Here is a 24,046-nt window from a genome sequence, read left to right on the forward strand (position 1 = left end):
ATTGTCATTTTGTCCGCGTCATCATGACGTCTTATTCTTATCTTCTTTTTCTTTTCTATAAATTTTGGTGAGCGAGCGCAGCGAGCTAGCCGAAAATTTTTGTATTTCAGCCTACAAAACATGGAATTCTTGTCATTTTTTGGTTATTCAATCTTACAATTCTAATAAAGATATAGTGACGGCCTTATAGATAACGGTTTATACCAACAAACTGAAGACTTTAAAAATACTCTATATTAGTACGCGCGAGTGAGCCGAAATTTGTACATTTCTGCGTCATCATCACGTTTTGTTCTTAACTTTTTTTTTGATAAATTTTGGCGAGCGAGCGCAGCGAGCGAGCCGAAAATTTTTGTATTTCACCTTATAAAACATGGCGTTCTTGTTATTTCTTCAAATCAAGATATAGTGACGGCCTTTTGGATAACGATTTATACCAACAAACTGGGGACTTGAAAAAATCTCTAAATTACTACGAGTGAGTGAGCCGAAATTTGTATATTTCCGCGTCATCATTACGTTTTGTTCTTATCTTGTTTGATTTGGGGTTTTTTGCGCCCGCCCCCGCTTCAGAACGAAAGAAATTGCAGTGGCTGCTCCGTGTAACATTTTGTCTGCTAAATATAAAATGACATGTGTGAACACAATATAGACATCACTTTTGTTCTGATTTTCTTTTTATGCCTCCGCCAACGAAGTGGCCGAACATTATGTCTTTCGGGTCGTCCGTCCGTCCGTCCGTCCGTACGTCCGTCCCGTTTTGTTTTTGTCGATATCTCAAGAACCGTGTGGTGGTTTTACATCAAACTTGGTATGAGGGTATATCCTGGGGGATAATACTTTGTTGGATTTTAGGGTCACGGGGTCAAAGGTCAAAGGTCACAGGTTATTTTATGGAAAAAATGGTTGAAAATTCATGTTTTTCTCCATATCTCGCAAATGGTTCAAGGTATCTTCATGGAACTTAGTATATATGCTTGTTCCAATGGGCAGTGATTATCTAGGGAAGTTGGGGTCATGGTTCAAAGGTCAGGGGGTCAAAGGTCAAGGTCAACTCCTCAAAATATCACTACTTTCCTTATATTTATGCAATGCCTGAAGGTTTTTTTTTTTTAAAACTTGATGTATACATGTATTACCCAATATATATTCTGTGGGAAGTTTCTTGCCAAAAGGTCAAAGGTCAAAAGGTCAAAGGTCAAATGAAAGTGCTGAATCGCACTTTTTCCTACATATCTCAAAAGTAACTCAAGGTATCATCATGAAACTTACATATTAATGCATGTTCAACCTAACAGTGATTCTCTTTGGAACTGTGAGGTCAAAGGTCAAAGGCCAGGTTTAGATAATGCTATTTTCCCATTTGATACTGAAATTATACTTTTTCTCAATACCTTGAAAATTACTCAATGCATAAACTTATAAAAGGGTCAAAATTCAAGTAAAAATCATCAGTTCCCCAAATACCTGCACTCTGACATTTTATCATTCATCCAGTTGAACCTAGTTCTAGGAAAGTGAACATTCAGCACATTTGTGTCAAACCTGTCATTTCAATATTTTGCCAATTGTGTGAAACTGTCATCACACATTGTCAAGACATTGTACTATAGACCTATTAGTTGGCGAGCGAGCGCAGCGAGCGAGCCGAAAATTTTTGTTTTTCAGCTTACAAACAACGGCGTAGCCAGGATTTCATCTTAGGGGGGGGGCGGTTAGTCTGCGAGGGAGCGAAGCGACCGAGCCCGAGCGAGCGGAGCGAGCGAGGGGGGGAGGGTGTGGGAGGGGGGTGTCCCCCCTCCCACGGTAAGAACTTTTTGCATTTGGATGTTGTAAATGGTGCAATTTGATGCATGTTTTTGCGCGTTTTATCGACGTGAAACAGTCCCACTTGTTTATAGTGGCAGTTCATTTTGATGTTATAGATTATCATTGAACAATTTGCCTATAAAATGGTATATATTTTAGATTCACTTCTTGTATTAATTCTTTTCACTGAATATCATGAACGCAACTGAACCCGAGCGAGCGGAGCGAGCGAGGGGGGAGGGGAGGGTGTGGGAGGGGGTGTCCCCCCTCCCACAGTAAGAACTTTTTGCATTTTGATGTTGCAAATGGTGCAATTTGATGCATGGTTTTGCGCGTTTTATCGACGTGAAACAGTCCCACTTGTTTATGGTAGCAGTTTATTTTGATGTAGATTATTATTGAACAATTTGCCTATAAAATGTTATAATTTAGATTCACTTCTTGTATCAATTCTTTTCACTGAATATTATAAACGCGACTGAACCCGAGCGAGCGGAGCGAGCGAGGGGGGAGGGGAGGGTGTGGGAGGGGGGTGTCCCCCCTCCCACAGTAAGAACTTTTTGCATTTTGATGTTGCAAATGGTGCAATTTGATGCATGTTTTTGCGCGTTTTATCGACGTGAAACAGTCTCACTTGTTTAAGGTAGCAGTATATTTTAGTGTAGATTATTATTGAACAATTTGCCTATAAAATGGTATAATTTAAATACACTTCTTGCATTAATTCTGTTAACTGAATATCATGAACGTGACTGAACCCGAGCGAGCGGAGCGAGTGAGGGGGGAGGGGAAGGTGTGGGAGGGGGGTGTCCCCCCTCCCACGGTGAGAACTTTTTGCATTTTGATGTTGCAAATGGTGCAATTTGATGCATGTTTTTGCGCGTTTTATCGACGTGAAACAGTCCCATATCTTTGTTTAAGGTAGCAGTATATTTTAGTGTAGATTATCATTGAACAATTTGCCTATAAAATGGTATAATTTAAATACACTTCTTACATTAATTCTGTTCACTGAATATCATGAACGCGACTGAACCCGAGCGAGGGGGAGGGGAGGGTGTGGGAGGGGGGTGTCCCCCCTCCCACGGTGAGAACTTTTTGCATTTTGATGTTACAAATGGTGCAATTTGATGCATGTTTTTGCGTGTTTTAACGAGTTGAAACAGTCCCACTTGTTTAAGGTTGCAGTATATTTTAGTGTAGATTATTATTGAACAATTTTCCTATAAAATGGTATAATTTAGATACACTTCTTGTATTAATTCTTTTCACTGAATATCATGAACACGACTAAACCCGAGCGAGCGGAGCGAGCGAGGGGGTAGGGGAGGGTGTGGGAGGGGGTGTCCCCCTCCCACGGTGAGAACTTTTTGCATTTTGATGTTGCAAATGGTGCAATTTGATGCATGTTTTTGCGTGTTTTAACTAGTTGAAACAGTCCCACTTGTTTAAGGTTGCAGTATATTTTAGTGTAGATTATTATTGAACAATTTGCCTATGAAATAGTATAATATGAATACACTAGTCTTCTTGTATTAATTCTTACACTGAATATCATGAACGCTGTCTGTTTCAGCAACCAAACAGAAAAAGCATGCACACGAGGGTGTAGATAGGGGCATATCCCCTCCCACACGAAGGTGATTTTGCGTTTTCAGACCTGAAATTCCGCGATCTGGTGCAAATTTTTGGTGCGATACTTTTTCATCGAAGTGTTAAAATCACGGAATTTAGCTCTTATTCCGAATGTGCACCATCTGTGCGTATGTATAAAGTCTAGTGAGGTAGAGCTTATAGGGGAAGGGGGATTTCCCCTCCCGCTCGCGGAACTTTTGCGTTTTTAGAATTGAAATAAAGCGATCTGGGTATAGCCACAGTCTACTTCTTTGCATGGCGGGGGGCGAGCAGGGAGAAGGCGTGGGCGAGTGTTATCTCCACCCTTCCCTTCCCATGGAGCTTTTATCTTTTTAAGGTTGAAATTGAGATATCTCGTATACGCATATTTGATGGAATCAACATTTGGGAAATCACCAAAAAAAAAAAAAAAACAAAACAAAAACCTGATTGGGGGGGGGGCTGAGGGAGGAAAGGGTCGATTAAAAGGGGAAATTCCCCTTATACATGAGGGAACCTTCAGTTTTCGGAATATAAGTGATACGTCTTGTGCACTCAGAATTATTCAGAATTTTTTGTAAATCTAAAAAGTGTACTTAGCTAGGGAAAGAGGCACAGAGGGGGAGGGTTTGGGAGGGGGATACCCCCTCCCAAGCACGAGAGATTTTGCATATTTTGAATTGAAATTCAACGATCTGGTGCACACTTTGAGTGAAATGTATGTGCATGCATACAGTATACACGCATTTTTTTTTCCGCCTCTCAAATCCCCGGTCCAAATCTTAGGGGGGGCGACCGCCCCCATCGCCCCCCCCCCCCTGGCTACGCCAGTGCTTACAAAACATGAAATTCTTGTGTGAACACAATAAACATTGTCATTTTGTCCCCCTCCCCCCCCCCCCCCGACGTGTTTTTTTCTTCTTCTTCTTCTTCTTCTTCTTCTTCTTTTTTTTCTTTTCCCTTGCTTCTTCGTTTTTTGTTTTTTTTTCGTTATTTCGTTTTTGGCGCCCCCGTGGCACGTCACAGTGCCCCCCCCCCCCCCCCATCGATAGCGTTTTTTTTAAAGACGGCACAGACTGGGGCATGGTTAGGGTTAGGGTTAGGGTTGGGGTTAGGGCTAGGGTTAGGGTTAGGGTTATGGTTAGGGTTTGATGGTTAGGGTTAGGATTAGGATTAGGGTTCCCCGTTAGGTTTAGGGATAGGGTCCCCAATAGATTTTTAGGGTCCCCAATCTGCGCCGTCTAAAAAAAACACGCCCCCCCCCCCCCCCCCGATACGCCACTGTGTGTGTGTGTGTGTGTGCGCGTGCGTGTGTTTCAAAAAGTGAGAGAGGGGTGGGCTGTGGACCCCCTCCCTCCTCCGGTTCAGGGGGCCGATGTGAAGTACCTCCCTCATCTCCCACCCCGCCCCGGGTTTGAAGGACTAAGGTTTGAAGCTCACACCAAACGCTATTTGTTTATGTGCAGTGTGTGCTGAATGAGAGAGAGCAGTCGCGGTAGGCTTGGTCGACTACTGCAGTGATCGTGATCGGTGTCGGTAATTCCCTACAGCAACTTGCAAAACGCATAAAAATGGCGATTCAAGGAATTCTCGCCGTTATCGAAACTATAATGTACTTTGTTGTAGGTATAACAGGGCTAGTGGCGGCTGTTACCGTCGGCATATCACGGGTAAGTTTAGAGGAGAATTTGCAGAATTGAGATTATGATAAGCTCCTGGCTATGGCTGGGCCGGGCTGCGCATTTTGTGGTGGGGGCGTAACGCTTGACTCGTCGGTATCCGTTAGTCCCGTCTGCTGCAATTTGTGTTATTGAAAGAGGCAGTCACCTTGCCTTGAACCTTGAACCTTGAACTAGATATAATCCCGATGGCAGCTTGTCCATAAAGCTAAACTGGGATGGGTGTACGACAGTAGGTGACAGTGTAAGAAGAGTAGGTGACAGTGAAAAAGTTGTATGTGCAATAACTGCACATGCACTGAGCTGATACTGCTTATCAAGTTATACTGAGCTACCCTACCAAAATTTCAATTCTGGGGGGTGTTTCATCAACGTTTGTCAGCGCGGCGCTGACAACTTGAATCACCACAGTAACAGTCAGTGACCAGAGCATCTCAGCCAATCAAAACCAAGGATTTTGCTGAAATTGTCAGCGCTGACAACGTTGATGAAACACCCCCCTGAATTTTATGCTTCAAAAATGAAGAAGAAGAATAAAATAAGCCAATTGCCATGATTGCATTCTTGACTCTAGTGACTCACAGCACTAACACATTAATTGAACTCTAACGTGTTATTTCATTGTCATTGAAGCATTCTTTAATACTTTATCTTATATTCTTAATCACGTTTGTAAGACCATCTGTTTATTAGTGGAAAATTGAGCAAAGAAAATGGGATTCCATCGGGATTCGAACCCGAGACCTCCGGATGCTAGCCCGGTGCTCTACTGACTAGGCTGTAGAAAGCCCTAGCTAGACTAGTCCAGTGTTTGTCCCAGAAACCCTAAATTCTCAATGCTCGAATGGTCAGAAGCTATACCTGGCCTTGGCTATAGCAGTGTGTTTGTGTTTAACACACACATACACACTTTAACCTAGGCATAAACCCGAAGGATAATTCAACTTGGTGATAAATGCGAGGGATCGTGATGCAGCTTTTTGAGTATGTAACAAACGCAAACAGAAAAACTGACCAGAAATGAATATTATTTATTAGTGAAAAATTTAGCAAAGAAGATGGGATTCCATCTGTTTAATTAGATCTAAATCTCATTCTGTTTTCTGCCAGTTTTCAGTAATATTTCTAATGTTACCCATTGGCATTTGATTTTGAAAACTGGTCATATTGCAAATTTGATAATTTACAACACTTTAAACAGAGTACAGCTAACGTCAATTACCGCAGAGTCCCCACTTGCTTGTATTTCCTATGCACTCCCAGGTTGGCGAACTAAAGGATAGACACTGTATTAGTTCGCCGCCCTTAGCGCCCCACGTATTATTAGCACATGTGTTGTACACACACTTCAATGTAGGATGCATTGTGCATCATCGTGTTTGAAAAACTTTGTTAATCTGCCATCTGAAATCCATTCGAAATCAAAAACATTCTGGCATTAGAAATGGTTTTTGTCACCTGTATGGTAAAATACATTTGGATTACAATTATTTGTGTTTTTATGGAGGAAAAAGGTAAGTTAAGAATGTCTTTTGAGAGCAATGAAAATACGTCGCCCCAGCTTATCTCTGATCGCTGTGTATGTTTACACATGTTATGTGAATGTCTGGAGACTTAATGGTAATCGACATAAGAACTACAACTACTAGTGGACTGCTCGTGTGCTAGAGTCTAGATCTAAACATACATGGGAATGTGTTTGCAGCTGTTGCTAAATAGAAACAATGACCAAATGTTCGATAAACTTTTACACTACATTTTTGTATAGATATATGACTAATCCAATTGTTTTGTTGTGATGGTTATGTTGACAGTGGTGATGATTTGATGAAAATGATTGAAAAGTAATCACAATATACCGGTAACTTAAAACAAAATATTATTGAAAAGTATACAGTGATACAGCAGTATGAATGAAGGAGAAATATGTGATGTTAGATGGTTGTCAGTGATGTTTTCCTTGAATCTTGACAATATAATCCTGATAGCAGCTTGTCCATGATCTTGTTTCTTCCTCCTACTACAGAATGCCTTCAGTGGAGAATGTATTTTGTACAGCAAGATCACATGGTGTAATGAAACAGCCATGGGCTTCACAGAGCTCGGAAGTCATACTTCCTGCTCCTTCGCGGTGGTAATCCAGTGTGTTGCATCATTCTATGCCATTGCTTTTGGTGTCTACTACATCCTTATCCTACTGAACAAAATAGAAGGACTGTGAGTATAGTATTACAGTAAGGGTATTGAATTGTAGTCTTAGTGTTTCCAGAATTTCAATCATTGAGACTTGTAAGTCAGTTTAGCAAGTGGTTAAATTTGTGATCTATTCTCCTAAACAAAGCATAATGACAAAATATATTAATGTCATCACAAACGGATGCAGTAACATAAAGTTATTGAGAGTGATCTAACAACCTGGAAGGGGGGGGGGGAGGGGGCAGACTTAGAGAGAGGAAATTTGAAAATAGAATTCATTCTTTCTTTGTGAACAATATATAGTCATAATTTCTAAACATTGTTATTTAACTCATTGTGGCTCAACATGTCAATGGAGCAGACATACCACATCGATCAATCCAATACGCCAGCTGTACCCTACCATAGTTCAATGGATCTATAGATGTTGTTTTCATTTCAAAGAAACAAAAGAAAAATTTGCAAATATACTTCATTCCTCACTAGTGATCTAATGATGATCTGTACAATGGCCAACTACATCTCTTGTTTATTCGAATGGTTTAAATCTTAAAACTTTCAGCAGAATCTCTCCCAACATCTAGTGTTTGTGATGACAAGTACCACCAGAGACCAGTCTTTTCTTTTCTCTCTTATGTGACTTTCATTCTAAGCAACTGTATCATTCCAAAGTGTAAATTCTCCTCCCATGGGTAGTTTGTTTCAATCCCCCCTTTTTATATTTTAAAAAATCAGTCTCAATAATAACTGCTTGGCACTGATTTCCTCAAAGTGAGACGTGAATTAATATTCTATTTATTATCAACAACAACAGCTTGCAGCAACAACAAAGAATTAGAATATCTGTTGACGTTCCCAAAGTCCAGGGATTCCTTTGCAGTGGTGGATCCAAGCGGGGGCACACCAGATGCATGCCCCCCGTAATTTTTGTAAAAACATAAGAAATGATACAGAAAAATGGGGGGGGGGGGGGGGGTTGCGTGAGGCTATACACACAGTGAGGCTTTACTGTAGCCCAGGTAATCTGACACTGAACACAGATGATTGGTGTCCTTCAGTTGATTTAAATGGTATTTGTTGTGAATCCAGCCACAAACTGGTTTCATTCGTAATATGTTTGTTGTGTTTGCCATTGTTAAATGACCCCTGGAGCGTGTAAGCTTATTATACCACTATGGAGATAAAAAAGTTTTCACAATGTAGTTGCATAAAAGAAAGAAGCTGTGTTCAGGATATTATGCCACTACTCTTTTTGAAAATGTGTAAGTGTTTGCCTCTTTGTTAGAGTGCATCAAAATCTTACATGTAGTGTCATGGTCTAATTTCAGTACCAATACTGTTAGCTTTCATATCGTGCAAGCTCTCAGTTTGCTATGCAAGCAGGATATTCCTGTTTTTTTTTCCCAAAGCATGTTTACAATTACCACATGGCCCCTCTATGGTAAACGCTATTAAACAGCTCATACACCAGAACACAGCAGGAAGTTATGTGCATGCCCTTCTGTATGTAAACAGCATCCAGAATCACACCTCCCACATACTCTGTTTACACAAGCGACACAGTCTTCTCAAGGCAGATTAGTGTGTGTGCATACAGTGGGGCAGCTTATCAAATCTGGTGTATATTACTACTTGTACAGTCAAATCACTGCTTCACTGTAAGATACTTCAGTGATACACAGTGATATACATATTATTATAGGGCCCCAATTTTTCTCTCTTTCTCTTTCTCTTTCTTCTTTAAAACAACAACAAACAACACTTATTGAATAGAATAGTAAATCCTTTATTGATTGATTGATTTATTACACTTATAATATCATAGATTGAAATACCTGCTTTTCATCTAAATTTTCCTTTATTTTTTGCCTGGCAGATTTTCAATCCTCATAAAATTGGTAAAATGGCAGTTCCCAGATAAGGTGTGGCATTTTAAAATTACAAATGCTGCTTTTAGTGCAGTCAGTTTCTTATTAAATGAAATGATAAAGAGGATGTTGTGAGGCACTTGTGCTCCAGGCTTACATAACATCTGTGAAAGAAGACATGCTTTTTTATGTGTACATGTGTGTGTGTGTGCTTTCTTTTGGTGTTTCCCCACATTTTACTTCAAACAGTAGAGATGGCAGTTAAGTCTTTTCCTTTGCTCATGTTGGTATATTTGAGTCACATTATGGATTTTAAGAAGAGAGTTATGAGAATACCCCTGTCATCTCCCATGTAAAAGGAGGGGCTCTCCTACTAAGGCGGTGGGCTCTCCATACTCTCACAGTCACACATGTCAGCTGGATAGTGCCAGCCCCCACTTACATGCACACTTGCATAGTCTACCTGATTACAAGTATAAAGGAGGCTACCTGTAGAACATATAATTTCGCACAATATCCTTGCAAAAGAATATGAGAGCATGTATAAGGCAAAAACATCTGATAGCTCTCTCGAACCTCTGCAATTTTGATGTTTGTGGCAATTTTGGTGTTGGCCTTAAAGCATCCAGTAGTATACTGGCAGGTCTGCTGATAAATTACTCCTTCTGCAGCAGGTCACAGGCAACTGGCTCAGATGAGCTTCTGGCTTGTTGCGCCATCTGCAAGCTGTTTAAACACTCCTCCATTTCTTGAGAATCTATTGTTGTCTGCTCATTGTTTTGAACACTTTCCGGTCTACCTCAGACAGGACGAAAACTGTTTTGAAGAGAAGATAGAGGTACGGACTCGTGATACATGGAATGTAGTGAGACAATAAGTAACCACATGGCTGTAATTTCATTTCTCTACCACAGGAAGTTCTTGACGTTACCAAGCATTGTTATCAACGTGGCTTTTGCCCTACTCCTCTTTGTGGAATCCTGTGTGGTTAGTGTTGGATTCAAGCAATTCTGCAGCGGACTGACCTCAAGTCCAGGCACTGTCTCCGAGTAAGTATTCCAATCCACAGACCATTCCCCTATCTCCTTGTGGTGAAAACCTGCCAATTGATTTCTCGTAATTTCAACATGAAAGTTTTAGTGTGTAGTGTGTAAAACAAACTGCCTGATTCTTATGCCTCTTGGTAGATAGGGTTGTAAGACCCTGTCTTCTTTTTCTTTTTCTTTTTCTTTTTTTAATCTTGCATGTAGGTCAGCTATCTGTTACTCTTTCTGTTTGTTTTACAACCTGATGTCTTTCCAGCTTTGGACTTAGCATCTCATCATAATGATTTATACAATGTGTGTGATCAATTTTGTCCAGGCATGCTGTGTGATTTATACTTTGTTTGAACTCGATCAAGTGAGTCAAAATGAGATTGATAAAGATAACTACACTCCATGTTAGTGTTGACTTCAATTCAGAAACACAATGCGTAGAGGCAACAGAGATTTACAGCTGCTTTTCAGTTCGACTAACAGAAGAATGTTATGTAATTTTAAGGTTTGTTATATTTTCTGAAATTGATTACAATCATATATGAAAAGACAGTGAGGACATGGCCTCTCAGCTCTTCCAGTGATTTATTATATTGAGGGTAGAAGTATTCTCTATGTCAATAAAGGAGAAACTATAAACATGTCCCTATCTTTACTACTGCATTAGGATTAATATTTATCTTTATCACTGTTATCAAGATAATAGCTGCACATGGATAACCAATATAATTTATCCTGTCATAGTCATGATATTAGAACTCAACAACATGGCACTCAAATTATCCACAGCCATGATGACATGAATGTACATTTGAGGTAAAGTGTGAGTTAAAAGTGCACTAAGGGATTGTGCCCTCAGTGATGCTTTTCAGGTGTCAGTGTTGGTACATGATGTGTTATAAGCTTTGCCATATTATGGTCAGAAGGGAATGGGGAGGACAAATTGGAAATTATATTTTAGGGGCTCAGCAGAGTAGAGGAATTTTGCATATTCTGCAGAATCATTAAATGTTGTTATGCATTTCAAGCAAAGATATTCAAAAGAATTTATTTTTGCACTAATTTCTTGTTGCATGAAATGCAAAAAATGTTCCACACCACAAAAACTTCCCCATTTTGACAAAAGTGATTATTACATGGCCCTAAGTTAAAGGGGAAGAGTCAATTTATGGTAGAGAAAAAACAAAACAAAACAAAAATCTATCGCTATGTAAACAGGTGCAGTAGGAGTCTTCATACATGTAGTTGACTGCTCTACAGATCTATAAACTTTGAACTGTGAAACCTTAGAAAATTGTGAACTTTTGTAGCATACTGTTCCAAACATCAGTTTACTATTCAGCAAAGCAGCCAACAAATTTCAAAGGTCTTTGTTATTGTGTACAACTGTTTGTTTTTTGTGTGTGTTGTTGTTTTTTGTTTTGTTTTTTGAGGGGGGGGGGGGGTCAGCCATCATTTTTTTTCTTTTTTGTAAAGATAATCTTTGCATTATATTTATTCTGTTTGTTTGTTTTTTCTTATTTGTGTACAGTTGCTCAAAAGGGTCTTCAGTTAAAAACTGGAATATCCAAACACCCTGTGCAAATCCTGCCCTTGTGTACAAGGAACATCCCTCTTACAGTGGGAGTTCATACTTTGGATTCTTCACTACTGCTCAGGCAAGTTTAGCATCTCACAGATTACCGGTGCTCACTTCTTGTCATTACTCAATATGTCTCCTCTTTTCCTTTGTAGCATTCCTCTATCTTCTCAAATAGCAGGAGTGACATGTGATATTCTGTGAGAAGACAGTGTAATTGTAGATATTGCTGTGTTGGTTAGGATGTTAATCAAAATTCATGGGTTCTGCCACTTCCTCATCATGCATGTTTGTGCCATAAGCAACTTGCAATGATATTGTGCATGATACAAGGAGTTTGGCGTATGTTTGTATGCATGTATGTCATATGTACATATGTAATGGATGTGGTTTGCAAAAGAGGACAAAGTAGTGATTGGTGAGGCGATGTGATAAAGGGATCCATAATAGTTTTAAATTTGTGACTGATATTAGTGCTTGTAATCTATCATTCTCAGGCTTTTTGTGCTTAAGTATTGTGCATTGTTTGATGGAGACAGATTTATGACTTCTCTCTATGAGTCCACATAAATTTTGATTTCTCTCTTTTTTTTAATTTTGTTTTGAAGTCTTTTTGACCCTCCACACCAAAAAAAAAAAAAAATACAACAACAACATATGAATAAATAGATAAAAAGCCCTCTCATGCAATATCTGCCCATTACTAGAGGGTTGGCATTGAATGAAAATCCCCGTGGTCATATCCATCTTTAAAGCTTCTACAGTCATATGACAGCAAGTAAAACCAGTAAAATTTGAAAAAAAAATGAGCAAAATTATGATATCTGGTTCACTGCCACAATGCTTTTGAAAAAGTGGATTAGATTCAAATCAGTCTTGAGCAGAAGTTTGTTTTTTTTTTTGCAATTGACAAAATTTCCTGAGAGAGAAAAAAAAGAAGAAGTTATGGCTGTGGTTTAATCAAGAATCAAGTTAGAAGACTATGTACACGATACTTCCTGGTGCCTGGCTATCATTATCTGGTATTCTTCAGAAAGATGTGCCGATCACAGCGTGCATACCATATTTCATTTTCATGCCAAAAAGGGTTCTCAATTCCATTACTGAATATATTTAGAATATTTGTGGTGTAAAATATGTGTGTTTGTGTTGTGTGTGTGTGTGTGTGTGTGTGTGTGTGAATTTTGCTCTGAGCCACAAAACTTATCAGAAATAACTACACATGATTGTTTTTGAGACATCAGATGATGTACAAAAATATGCAATTACTGTACAAACAAGCAAAGTTCATTGATGTTGGGTCAGCAGATAACCAAAAACAAAACAGTTTGGTCATTCGAAAGTGTCAACATACAGTCTTTGCTTCCTCAGTATTATTTTGAGTCATAGTAACAGAAAGCAGTAATTAATCAATGTAGCAGATACCATACACACAGGTGATATCATGGATTTGCAATTTAGTAACCTAATGACTGATCATTTTGAAAAACATCAGCCATGTGTTACATTGTTTGTTGATATGTGGCTTTAGTAAGTAACGTACTAACACATAAATTTGTGATCAAGGAATGGACATGTGGCATATTAAGTATGAGATCACAGACGATGAAGGTTTGCTCAGTGAATTCTTGCTGCGATAATTGATAAAGTCAAAGAAGAGCGAGAGAGAGAGAGAGAGAAAAGTGAGGACATTTATTTGTAATACTTTCTATTCATATCAGAAAAGAGGCAAAAGAAACAGACTTTTAAAGAACTGTCCTTGCAGTTTGCCAATGAGGTTTCAACTATTAACTTGAATAATGTTTGGGAGGCATGTACAAGTTGTATAGGAACCAATGTATTGGGGAAATGTAACCAAAAATTGTTCTTAAAATACCACAAACCCCATAGGATATTACTTGCTTCCCTTTCCTGGTTGGCACTGTGTTAAATGCTCTGTAATCAGAGAAGTGATGTTCATGGTGCAATATCATGGATGAGTATATTCTTTCACAATGATAGCAACAAGGTCCAAGCTTTGTGTCCCAGCCTCTTCTCACACAGTACATTTTGTAAAAGGAAATCTTGTCATGCATGCGTGTTCCTGAAATGTTCTTTGAAATGTTATTGTTGTTCAAAATTGTGATGCATTCTTCAGGACTCGACTATGAAGTGCACAATCCCTCTCTACATTATCTTCAAATTCCATACCAACTTGCACCACCTAAGCTTGCAGAAATATGCATAATATAGCAAATTATTTTCTTCAATATATTATGCAATGTGTATTATGTGAAATGTAGCATGTGGTCACACAGTCATGTCTCTTGCTGTGTGTAGTAATGTTTAATGTGTTGTTAGTGTTAGTTATGATTTGGTTATCTACATAAAACAAAGATGTTTGGCTTTTTTTCAATATGTACATTGAATGACAAGTTTATTTTAAAGAGTGATAAATACATGTATGAAAAGAACTTTGCTAATTTTGGTGTTCATACAGTTCTGAGTATGGAAAGAGAAATTAAATGTTTTACCTTTGACATGCGAGATATCATGATAGTGCTTTAAAAGATAACAATGTTAATAGATTCAAAACTAGTTTAATTGCACAGGAGATTTTATGTAATTGGGCTGGGTAAAAGATTGCTCAAATATGATTAGATTATGTATTGCCTCTTTTGGAAATGACAAAAGACAATGTGTTATGCTGCAGAAAATATCATTTTGTGTCATTGCTGGCTCAGGTCTCTGGATATCACTTAATACCGGGTGTCCCAAAAAAAGCGGAACGGTGGATTTTGAGTACCTTGCGGTCTAAAAGTTATATATCTTTTGACATCATTAGAAAGAGCATCTTCCGCAGAAGACTATGATACCAAAATCATTAAATTTGGTGCAGTACTTTTTATTCTACGCCAATTTCTGAAAATGCAGTCATTGTCAAATTTCGCCGGATTTTTGCGACTTATGAGATAATAATTTGAGCGCGACACGCGATCCATACGGTGAACATTGTGTAAGCTCGGTGATCCATGTCAACAAAAGATACAGCTTTCACATTGGGCACGGGCCAGGAAAAAACAGTGTGTGTATGTGTGTGTCTGTGTGTGTGTGTGTGTGTGCGCGCGCCCAATATGAAAGTGTTATCTTTTGTTGACATGGATCAACGAGCTTACACAATTCACCGTATGGAACGCGTTTCGCACCCAAATTATTATCTCATAAGTCGCAAAAAATCGAAAATGACTGCATTTGCAGAAATTGGCGTAGAATAAAAAGTACTGAACCAAATTTAATGATTTTGGTATCATGGTCTTCTGCGGAAGATGCTCTTTCTAATGATGTCAAAAAATACATCACTTTTAGAACGCAAGGTACTGAAAATCCACCGTTCCGCTTTTTTTGGGACACCCGGTATAATTAGAGAAAGATTAGATTGGCTGCTTTATACATTCATTAAATCTGCACAAAATCAGAAATACATAAGCGTACGAATTGAAAATGTAAGAGAAAAACAGGAACTTAGACCTTCAAAAATGTGTTTGCAATTTAAAGGGGAAGGCTAGTAACTGATCAGTGGGAATCAGTGGAAATGCTTGGAGATGATTGTTCCAATCCTTATGGGATTCATTCAAGAGTACATTATATATCTATTGTTGTGTGAAAATTATTTTCTTCAGAATGGTCTCATATTCAAGTCATGTGCTGTTTGATGTTTTCAGGTTAGCGTGCCTGGTCAGTGATGGGGCATTAAGCTGCACATTACTTGAATATGAGACCGTTCTGAAGCAAATCATTTTCACGCAACAATAGATATATAATGTACTCTTAAATGAATCCCACAAGAATTGGAACAATCATCCCCCAGCATTCGCACTGATTCCCACTGATCAGTTACTAGCCTTCCCCTTTAAGAATCAGTCATAATTGAGCAATTAAGAAGTTTTTGAAAATTCTGAAATTGAAACTAAAAATATGTTTGAACAGCAAATGGCTAAAATGAAAGGGAATGTTTTACTCTCCCTCATAGAAACACTGACAGTGAATGTTAAAATTTATAGTAAACAGATACAGCACAAACCATGGAAATACATCTGAGACTTGGGAGGTTAAAAATCACTTATAAAGGTGGCAAGTGAGAGACTTTTGAAAATTATGGAACATACACAGTTATACATGAACAACTAAATGCTGAAATTAAAGATAAGTTTTTAATCTACCATACATATGAGACAATAACAATGATTAGTAACAATCATATATTTTTAAAAAAAAGGTGACAAAGAAACAAATAACAAATACATTATGTGGTTTTGGGACTGGTAAGGAATATTGACAGCGGTCAACTTTACCACACATAAAGTTTTGCTCCGTTACCCATCATTCTAGGGAGCCTCATGGTTCTCCGTCCTCTTTTGGCTGATAATATCCTTTCTATCCATTTTGCGTCGTGTGAGGGATAAAGACCCACTAGCAACAGGCAGCAGTGAAGAGCGCAGACCCATGCTGTCGTAGAAAACAGTCGAGTAGGATATGGAGAAACATAAACGGTAATCTTAAATGTGCATGTCCTACACTATTATCCCACCCTATGGGCATGCTAGCATGCACTTCATATCCCAGCAAGTTTATTCATGTTTTGTGTGAATTTTATTTTTTGTGGTTGCTTTCGTTTAGTGTGGTCTTTTGGTCCTTATTCTATCCTGTTGCTTGATCTTGCCTTGCATAGTTTATAAATCAAAGTGTTGGTTAGCTTACTAGTTTGTTTTTGAAAATGCTTGCTGAATTGCTTGATCATCATTTGTTACCCGAAAGAATGGGATTGATACAAAAGTGCCAAGTGCTGCTTTGGTTTTTCAAAGAGAAAAAAAAAATGCACAGACACACTCACATTATAAATGCTGAAAGGGCAGTACTCAGTTTCCTTCTGTGACAGAGAGGTAGCAAACTATAAAGATGGGCATACAACCTATATACACTATCAATGAAATACCAAAGTTTTTTTTTTTTTTTTTTTCGTCTGAAGTTGCTGGGCAACGTGCGATATGTGAGCACACACACACAAAAAATAATAATGATAGAAAAGCCGGAAGTTAAGTTTTTTAAACTCTGCAGTTTTCCTCAACTTAATGAACCATCGCATTGTCTTTATTGCAACTGATTGACTGATTGCCCTTCATCAATGTCTATACTCACCGATTACTCAGTGCACTAGAGTAAAAGCAGTGATGAAAAATCACGTATACATAGTATATGTATACTCAGGTGGGATTTTAACTCACATCCTCCTGACAGGCATTATAGCCACTAGACTACTGAGCTTCCACCCTATAGCCAGTGCCGATGATGTGCTTTCAGCCCAGAATCACATGATGAAGGGAGAAACAGAGCTATAGATTTTCAGTGAATTCATGCTTGGGATCCAAATGTGGGCCTACTGTATACAATGATATTTTCATGTACAGATATTTTCGTGAATGAGGAGGGCACAGACATTTTCACAAGATGTTGTTTTTGCAAATTGACATGGAGGCCTTCACAAGTGCACTATGACCTTAGCACATGATGACATTTTTGCATATTGTTAAATTCGCAGTCCAATTGTGATTCGCGAAATTCACGAAAATAACCGGTTATCATGCGAAGCAGTAAATTGTACATTACATTTTCATCGAAAGATCTTCTCCAAACTTGGTAGGTAGCATTCCTAGGAGGATAGGATCTCATTTTGCTCAAAAAGGCACCATCCCACCCCCCCCCCCCCCCACACACACATAAAATCTTATAAAATCTTCTTCTCTAGAACCAGAAGAGATATATATAGCTTTAAGTCCTTTTTTTTTTTACACTGCATATTTTAACTTGAGTATGGTGTATGTGGCAGGTATTTTTACCAGTTTGAAGGAGTATGCAAATGGACACCATGCCCTCAGCTCTCAAAGCTGTCCCCCATTCCCCCAAGTTTACAATCTTCTGAGGTAAGAGTCAGCAAGAATGCGTAGAAGGTGAACTTGCGATCTTGGACTTGCCCATGAATACATTGTACAATGTATGTTTATCTTAAAGCTGCAACTACCCCCCCCCCCCCCCCCCCCCCCGACTCCACCATGAAAAGGGGGTGATTTCATTCAATGTCACAGGGGCAACACAGGTGATAGCTTTGTTTTAGCGTATTCATGATCTGCATATTCCTAGGTGGCACTCACTTGTACAAAATAATGTAGCAAGCACCTCACATCAGAGCTACCAAGTCTCACGCATTCTGCTTGAGACTCAAGCATTTAGGGGCGATCTCACGATCTCACGCATGACACCCATTTTTCTCATGCATCGGGCGAAGTCTGCAACTTGGGCCTATAATAATTAGCATAGCTCAAAAGATTAAAGTGATAGTTGCAATTGAAGGTACATTTTCCTTTTGTCTTTCAAAATAAGTAAAAAATAGTCACTTAAGTATGCACCTGCTAAAAAAAAAATTGAAAAAGCTCCCTACCGTGGGAGGCCACGGGGGGGGAAAAACACCTCCCACACCTTCGCTCCCGCGCACATTCTCATGCCGAGATGCCGAGTCATGAAAATCTCACTCATACAATTTTGTTGAACTTGGCATCCCTGTCACATCAGAAAATATGCACACAAAGAGTCACATCATGTCAGTTCCTTTGGTAAAATAATACAAACGCTGCACAGTGGCCCATGATTGATTCAACCATTGACACAATTACTGTATACCATATGTGGTATGCTATGTACCTGGTATTTCATGTGCACAGCATTTCATGATAATGGGATTTGTAAACACTATTCAGTGAGTGGCTGAAATCACGATCAAGACCCATTGTGACAAAATGAAAAGTGATTATTATCCCTTTATGAGAGGAAAGTGAGTTGCGTGGCACAACAGAGGATGAGATGCGAGATTTTTGTGAGTCATTAATTTTGTTAATATCAGTGGACTCATGAACTTCATGAAATATGCCTTGTTTTTATGGATCATTTATCACATAGTATGTCATTATGGGAACGCAGTGGGATCATTTCTGTTTTGACCCTTTCTGTGCCTGGGACTTTGGACAGTGTGTACAGTGCTATGGGGTCTGTGCCAAATCAAGCAGTTGTTGTTAGGGGTAGATCCAGGAATTCCATAAGGAAAGGGGGGGGGGGGTGCAAACAATATTTCTGGTGCTACTTCCAGGTTTCATCTCATTTTTTTCTTTTTATTTCTTTTGTTTTAACAACAAATAAAAGAGGGGGCACGCCCCCCTCTGGATCTGCCACTGGTTGTAAAGGAATGGAAATAATGATAAGTATACAAATGATGATAATATCTTATGATAGTAACAGCTTAAACTTGGCATCAACACCATCTAGTAAGATGTTCGTGGCACAACAAACATGTGTAATCTAGGATTAGACAAAAGGTTCTGTTTTTCAACAAAATTATATCCAACATCTCTGATATGAGTTACATTGTACACTGCCTTCTCATGTGCAATGTACCATACAGAGAACATTTTTAAAGAGGAGCGAAGGCATTGTGAATGAAATCTGTGTCGATTTCTCTTAGATTTAACAAACAGTAGAGATTAGTTGCAATTACTAGTGTTATAATGTGTATTACTGCCCATAGAATACGAAATACTGCTGCCTAGTTACTGTACATGTGTAGGAATACATGTAACATTGTCATGTATGTCTACCTTCAATTATGAATTACTTTGTCCTCCCCACAGCACCCAACCTCTTTTTCTTCCTTTCTTTCACAATTTCTGGTAGCTGTGGCATAGTGAAACTGAATTTGATTAATGAGTGAACACTTTCACTTTTGTAAACATCAATGATGTCAGTGATACTGTGGAAATGAAAATGAAATTACAGTAACTTAGGTAGGCAAACAAACCTGAATATACTTGTTGTCTTGTGACTTGATGTGCAGTTATGTCTTTTTTTTTCAAAGAGAAATTTTTTAGGTGGTGGAATTGCTGTTTTGTTGACAGATAAAATCCCTTATAGAAACCTGATGCATATAGCAAAGTGAATCTAATCAATAACTTTACAGAACAAAACAAAAACAACAAACATGAAAACCGGTCTGTAAAAATTGTCATCCCCCATTTTGAAGCATGGTGCAGCTGTATAGGTCTGTTATCTCCTTTGATTTAAGATTGCTTTCACTGTGGCAACACTTAACATGGATCTCACAAAGACTCGTGCACTGTTTTTATTTATAAGTTGCAGTAGCTGCACGGACAGTATTACAGTATGTACAGTATTTTCTTTTTTCATTCCTTTGTTAAGTTTAGCATGATTATTTTTGTATGAGGAATGTGTGTTTAGGAATGTCTGCATGGATACTACATGATGAAGATGACAACAACAACAACAACAACAACAACAACAACGACAACAACAACAACAAATCCTATCATGACTTCACAACAATAAACTGAGTGTAATATTCTTGGTTATGCAAATGCACTTTTTTATTGTTCACTGGCAAGCATGTACAGTAGCTTTGAGACCTACTTTGCCAGAACTGTGCTTCAATTTACTTTGAACATGCACCTGCAAATGTTTCAAACATTTTGCCAGTCAATCATTTTGAATTAAAAAAAAACCACAACAGCAACAGCAACAAATCAGCACTCAATGGACAGAAATATGTGACCCGCTACAACAAAATGATCCTAAAGTCGCGCGAGGTCGATTATTTGAAAATTGCATGATATAATCCTCTAATCTTTCTGCTTTAAATTGATATATAACACATTTTATAAAAATAATCGGCTGCGGAGATATCAATGTTTAAAAGAGAGCATGTCGAGACGTCTGGAAAATCACTGTTTCGAAAAAAGCGCCCTAAAAGTCTTCCTTTCGACGCAATCGCGGTCAAGGGACAAGTCAGTTTTCACCTCTGGACAATAGAAGGTAAGCCCTAGCAACCCCCGAATAGTTCATTCAAGCACATCAGCGTCGGCGGTCTCCTCACCAACCAATCAGTGACCAGGATGTGAGAAGCGGCTGAGCATAGCGCACCCCGCCCGCACGCACCAGTCGACTGGGCAGTGTGCGAGCTTCACGCTTCGGTTAGCAGCAAGCAGCAAACTGACCAATGAGATCACTCTGGTCGTTGTTAGGGGCGGAACCTATTTGTGGCGCTCAATCCAAATTTTCGAACCAGTTTCTGCTTCGTTGAAACGCCAAAAAACATGGCTCAGAAAAACGCTATTTTTTATCTTTCCTTTGATCATTTTGCTTCAAAATTTCGACAGATGATAGAAGACATGTTAGACTCCAATGATATATCAAAACCAGAAAATCGTAAGTTTTGACCAATTCTAATGCTCTGACTTCAAACTCGATTTTCACGGCTTTGACCGTGCGCGACTTTAGGACCTTTTTGTTGTAGCGGGTCACATATGGCTATGATGCAGCATCTTACAGGGACATCAGAGTTTGTCTTTGCCATGTCACTATAACATATAAAAAATGTTTGATGACAAATTAGGTAGGCTAGAGAAAGGAAATGAAGGAATTAATGAAGAAGTACAATGTAAAGCAAAAGGAAATAGTAATATTCACTTAATTTAGTAGAATTGCTAACTACTGTGCCCTCATTGCTTGGCATTTTGGTATGAAGCATGAAAGATTTTAAAGCCATGAGTGCAAGGTACAAAGTGTCTGTCATGTTGACCCTATGTATCCCACTGTTGAGACTGAGATCCAGAGCCCCTGTGTATAACAGTGTATGTACAGGATGGAAACTTTGTTCCTCTTTAACCCGTCGAGGACAGTTTGATTTTGCTACAACACACATTTCCCATAGACACCTGCCCGAGTATACTTGGGACTCGTCCTCAACGGGTTAATTGGAAGAATTACCTAAATGTGTGAGAAGACGCCTTGTAGCACTTTTTTTTTTTTTCATTTATAAATGCAGGAACTCGGGGTATATGAATACACAGATATTGCAATGATATTTCTTTGCTTCACTTGGTTTAATGTCAATCACATGTTGTATGTGAGTGTGTTTGTGTGTGTGTGTGTGTGTGTGTGTGTGTGTGTGTGTGTGTGTGTGGCTTTGAGTGCCACGAGATTGCATGTTGCACAATAGTTATGCATGCCTGAAAGACTCAAAGCCCAAAATCAGTGTGGGAATTATATTATATTCTGAACCTTATGCATAAAAAAATGTTACCATGGCGACGTAGAAGCTTGCGTGTTTGCTCAACTGTTCTATGATCGGTTAGAAATGTTAATATGTCCACTACAAGTGGATATTGACAAAAGAACTTAAAAGCTTACAAGTTGTAGATATATGGCAGATATCAGGGGCTGTTAGTTTGAGATATCCTTACAAAATACCATTTTGTGAATCAATTCATGATTTCAGTAACATGCATACGCATTTCTTTTCACCTTTGATAAATAACATGAAATACAGTATTTGGGCATAAAGTCTTAAACTGATTTTCAAAATTTATTCGATGTGTGTGCATCTAATCTACCAGTTTTCAATGAATAATTTGAATTTGTTTTGTGCACTCGTTTGTCAAATAATTTCCATTTGGAAAAAAAACTTCCTTGTATAAACCATTCAAATTTTTGCATTATTATGCAACAAAGGACTTCCATGACAACTTTCATATTTGTCAGATTTGATGTAGAGGTTTGCATATAACAGCAGCCACCGAAATGTAGTATACATGCAATTGTGTCATACATGTGCAAATATGAATGTTCATTGTAGGATAGTGTAAATGCTGTGTATACACAGCAGAAAGATTGAAGTTCACAAACTCGGCTACATTGTGAAACTAAAATATTGAAAAGCATTAATAAGCATTGTACTTCATCCTTCTGGTTTCACAGTGAGGGCTAATAAGTACACTGGTACCGGTACTCATTTATTTTTTTCCCTTTGCTGGCACTATAAATCAATCTTAAAGAAGTGACAAGTTTGTTTGTTACAGTTGGTGTATATATGGAATATACACCAATTTATTTCCGTCAAAGTATTTGCTTTAGTTTTGTTTGCTTCAAAGTTTTCAGTATTTGATTCACATCTGGCTCATGATTACCAAGTTGGAAGCTAAAATTGCATAAGAGTTTTTAGACCAAATTATACCGACTGCAGTTTATTTGAAAATGCTATGATACCTTGCATTTTAATGCAAAGTTCGTAATTTTTTTTTTTTTAAGGATCGATGAACTTGGCCATATCACAGGATTTAAATCAAAGGGTGTTGAGAATGTTTTTGATGAAGAGCTCAGTATATTGGTGTTTCTGATCCAACCGTACTGCCTGCATCATTGACGGCCATCTTAACTTCTCTCATTGCAGAGTGCATCATGGTTCTCAGTCCTCTTCTGGGTCATCATCGCTGTAATCTCCATCATCCGTCGGGTACGGGACAAACCCACGCTGGACCCGGGATCAGACAAGGCGCCCATCAGTCCCAACGTGGTTATCTAGACGGCTGAAGAAGGACGGCCGAGAAGGAATTGATTCTTTGAAACTCCTTTTGTTTAGCAGCACCATACATTTATGTATAATCCCTCCCAAAAGCCCATCTTGCATACTCATTCCCCTTCTTTTTTTATTCTTTTAATGAGCACAGTATGATCGGCGTATTTGATAATATTTAAAATTAAGGTCACCTTGCCTAACTTCAGTATCTTTTCATTGTATGTCCTTCACCTTTGACACATGCGATCAAGAGTCAGTCCATTTCACTCGCGACCTTATCTAGGCATGACATTTTAACGAAAGTTAGTGCGAGTTCCACAATTTGATGACGTGCTTGCCTAACAGAAAGTCATGTACAATATGCAGATGCCAGCAACAAATCCTGGAGCTTGCAATCCTCTGAGCAGGAGTACTGCAGCATTTGTCTCAATTGTGATCGCGTTGCGTGTCTCACCTATAGGCAAGCTGAGTCAATGCATGTGAAAAGTTGGACAAAAGACTGGATTCTATCCATCACCATTATGGCCATATGATATTCTGATTCGAGCATTTTATAATTCTCTAGACTGTAGGCTTTCTAATGACATGTGACTTGTCCCACCTCATTTTCTAAAACCTTCCCAGGAACAGTTAAGAAAGCTGGTCGCTAAATTATTGCACGTGTAAAGAAAAATGGCTTTGAAGTTCAAAATGTAAGAGATTGTGCACATGAACACAATGAGTACCTTCTAGATACCATGGTACCATGCTTCATAAAAGCTGAAAAGTTTTGTGATTTCACACCATTCTTAATCTTTGAAATAGGAACATGAAAC

At 38.7% G+C, this 24,046-nt stretch overlaps 1 protein-coding gene across 1 annotated transcript; it reads left to right on the top strand.

Annotated features, from left to right (window-relative positions):
* The first annotated feature begins 4,971 nt into the window (after nt 1–4,971).
* Nucleotides 4,972–24,046, top strand: LOC139715169 (transmembrane protein 179-like). The gene is made up of 5 exons (XM_071626772.1): nt 4,972–5,093; nt 7,129–7,319; nt 10,081–10,215; nt 11,735–11,861; nt 23,106–24,046. Exons 1-5 carry the CDS (start codon nt 4,995–4,997, stop codon nt 23,235–23,237), a joined length of 684 nt encoding a protein of 227 aa, XP_071482873.1. The 5' UTR covers nt 4,972–4,994; the 3' UTR covers nt 23,238–24,046.

The sequence above is a fragment of the Diadema antillarum genome, unplaced genomic scaffold (genome assembly GCF_040938485.1).
Source record: "Diadema antillarum isolate AM-2024a unplaced genomic scaffold, OU_Dant_1.0 scf00000046, whole genome shotgun sequence".
Taxonomy (NCBI): Eukaryota; Metazoa; Echinodermata; class Echinoidea; order Diadematoida; family Diadematidae; genus Diadema; species Diadema antillarum.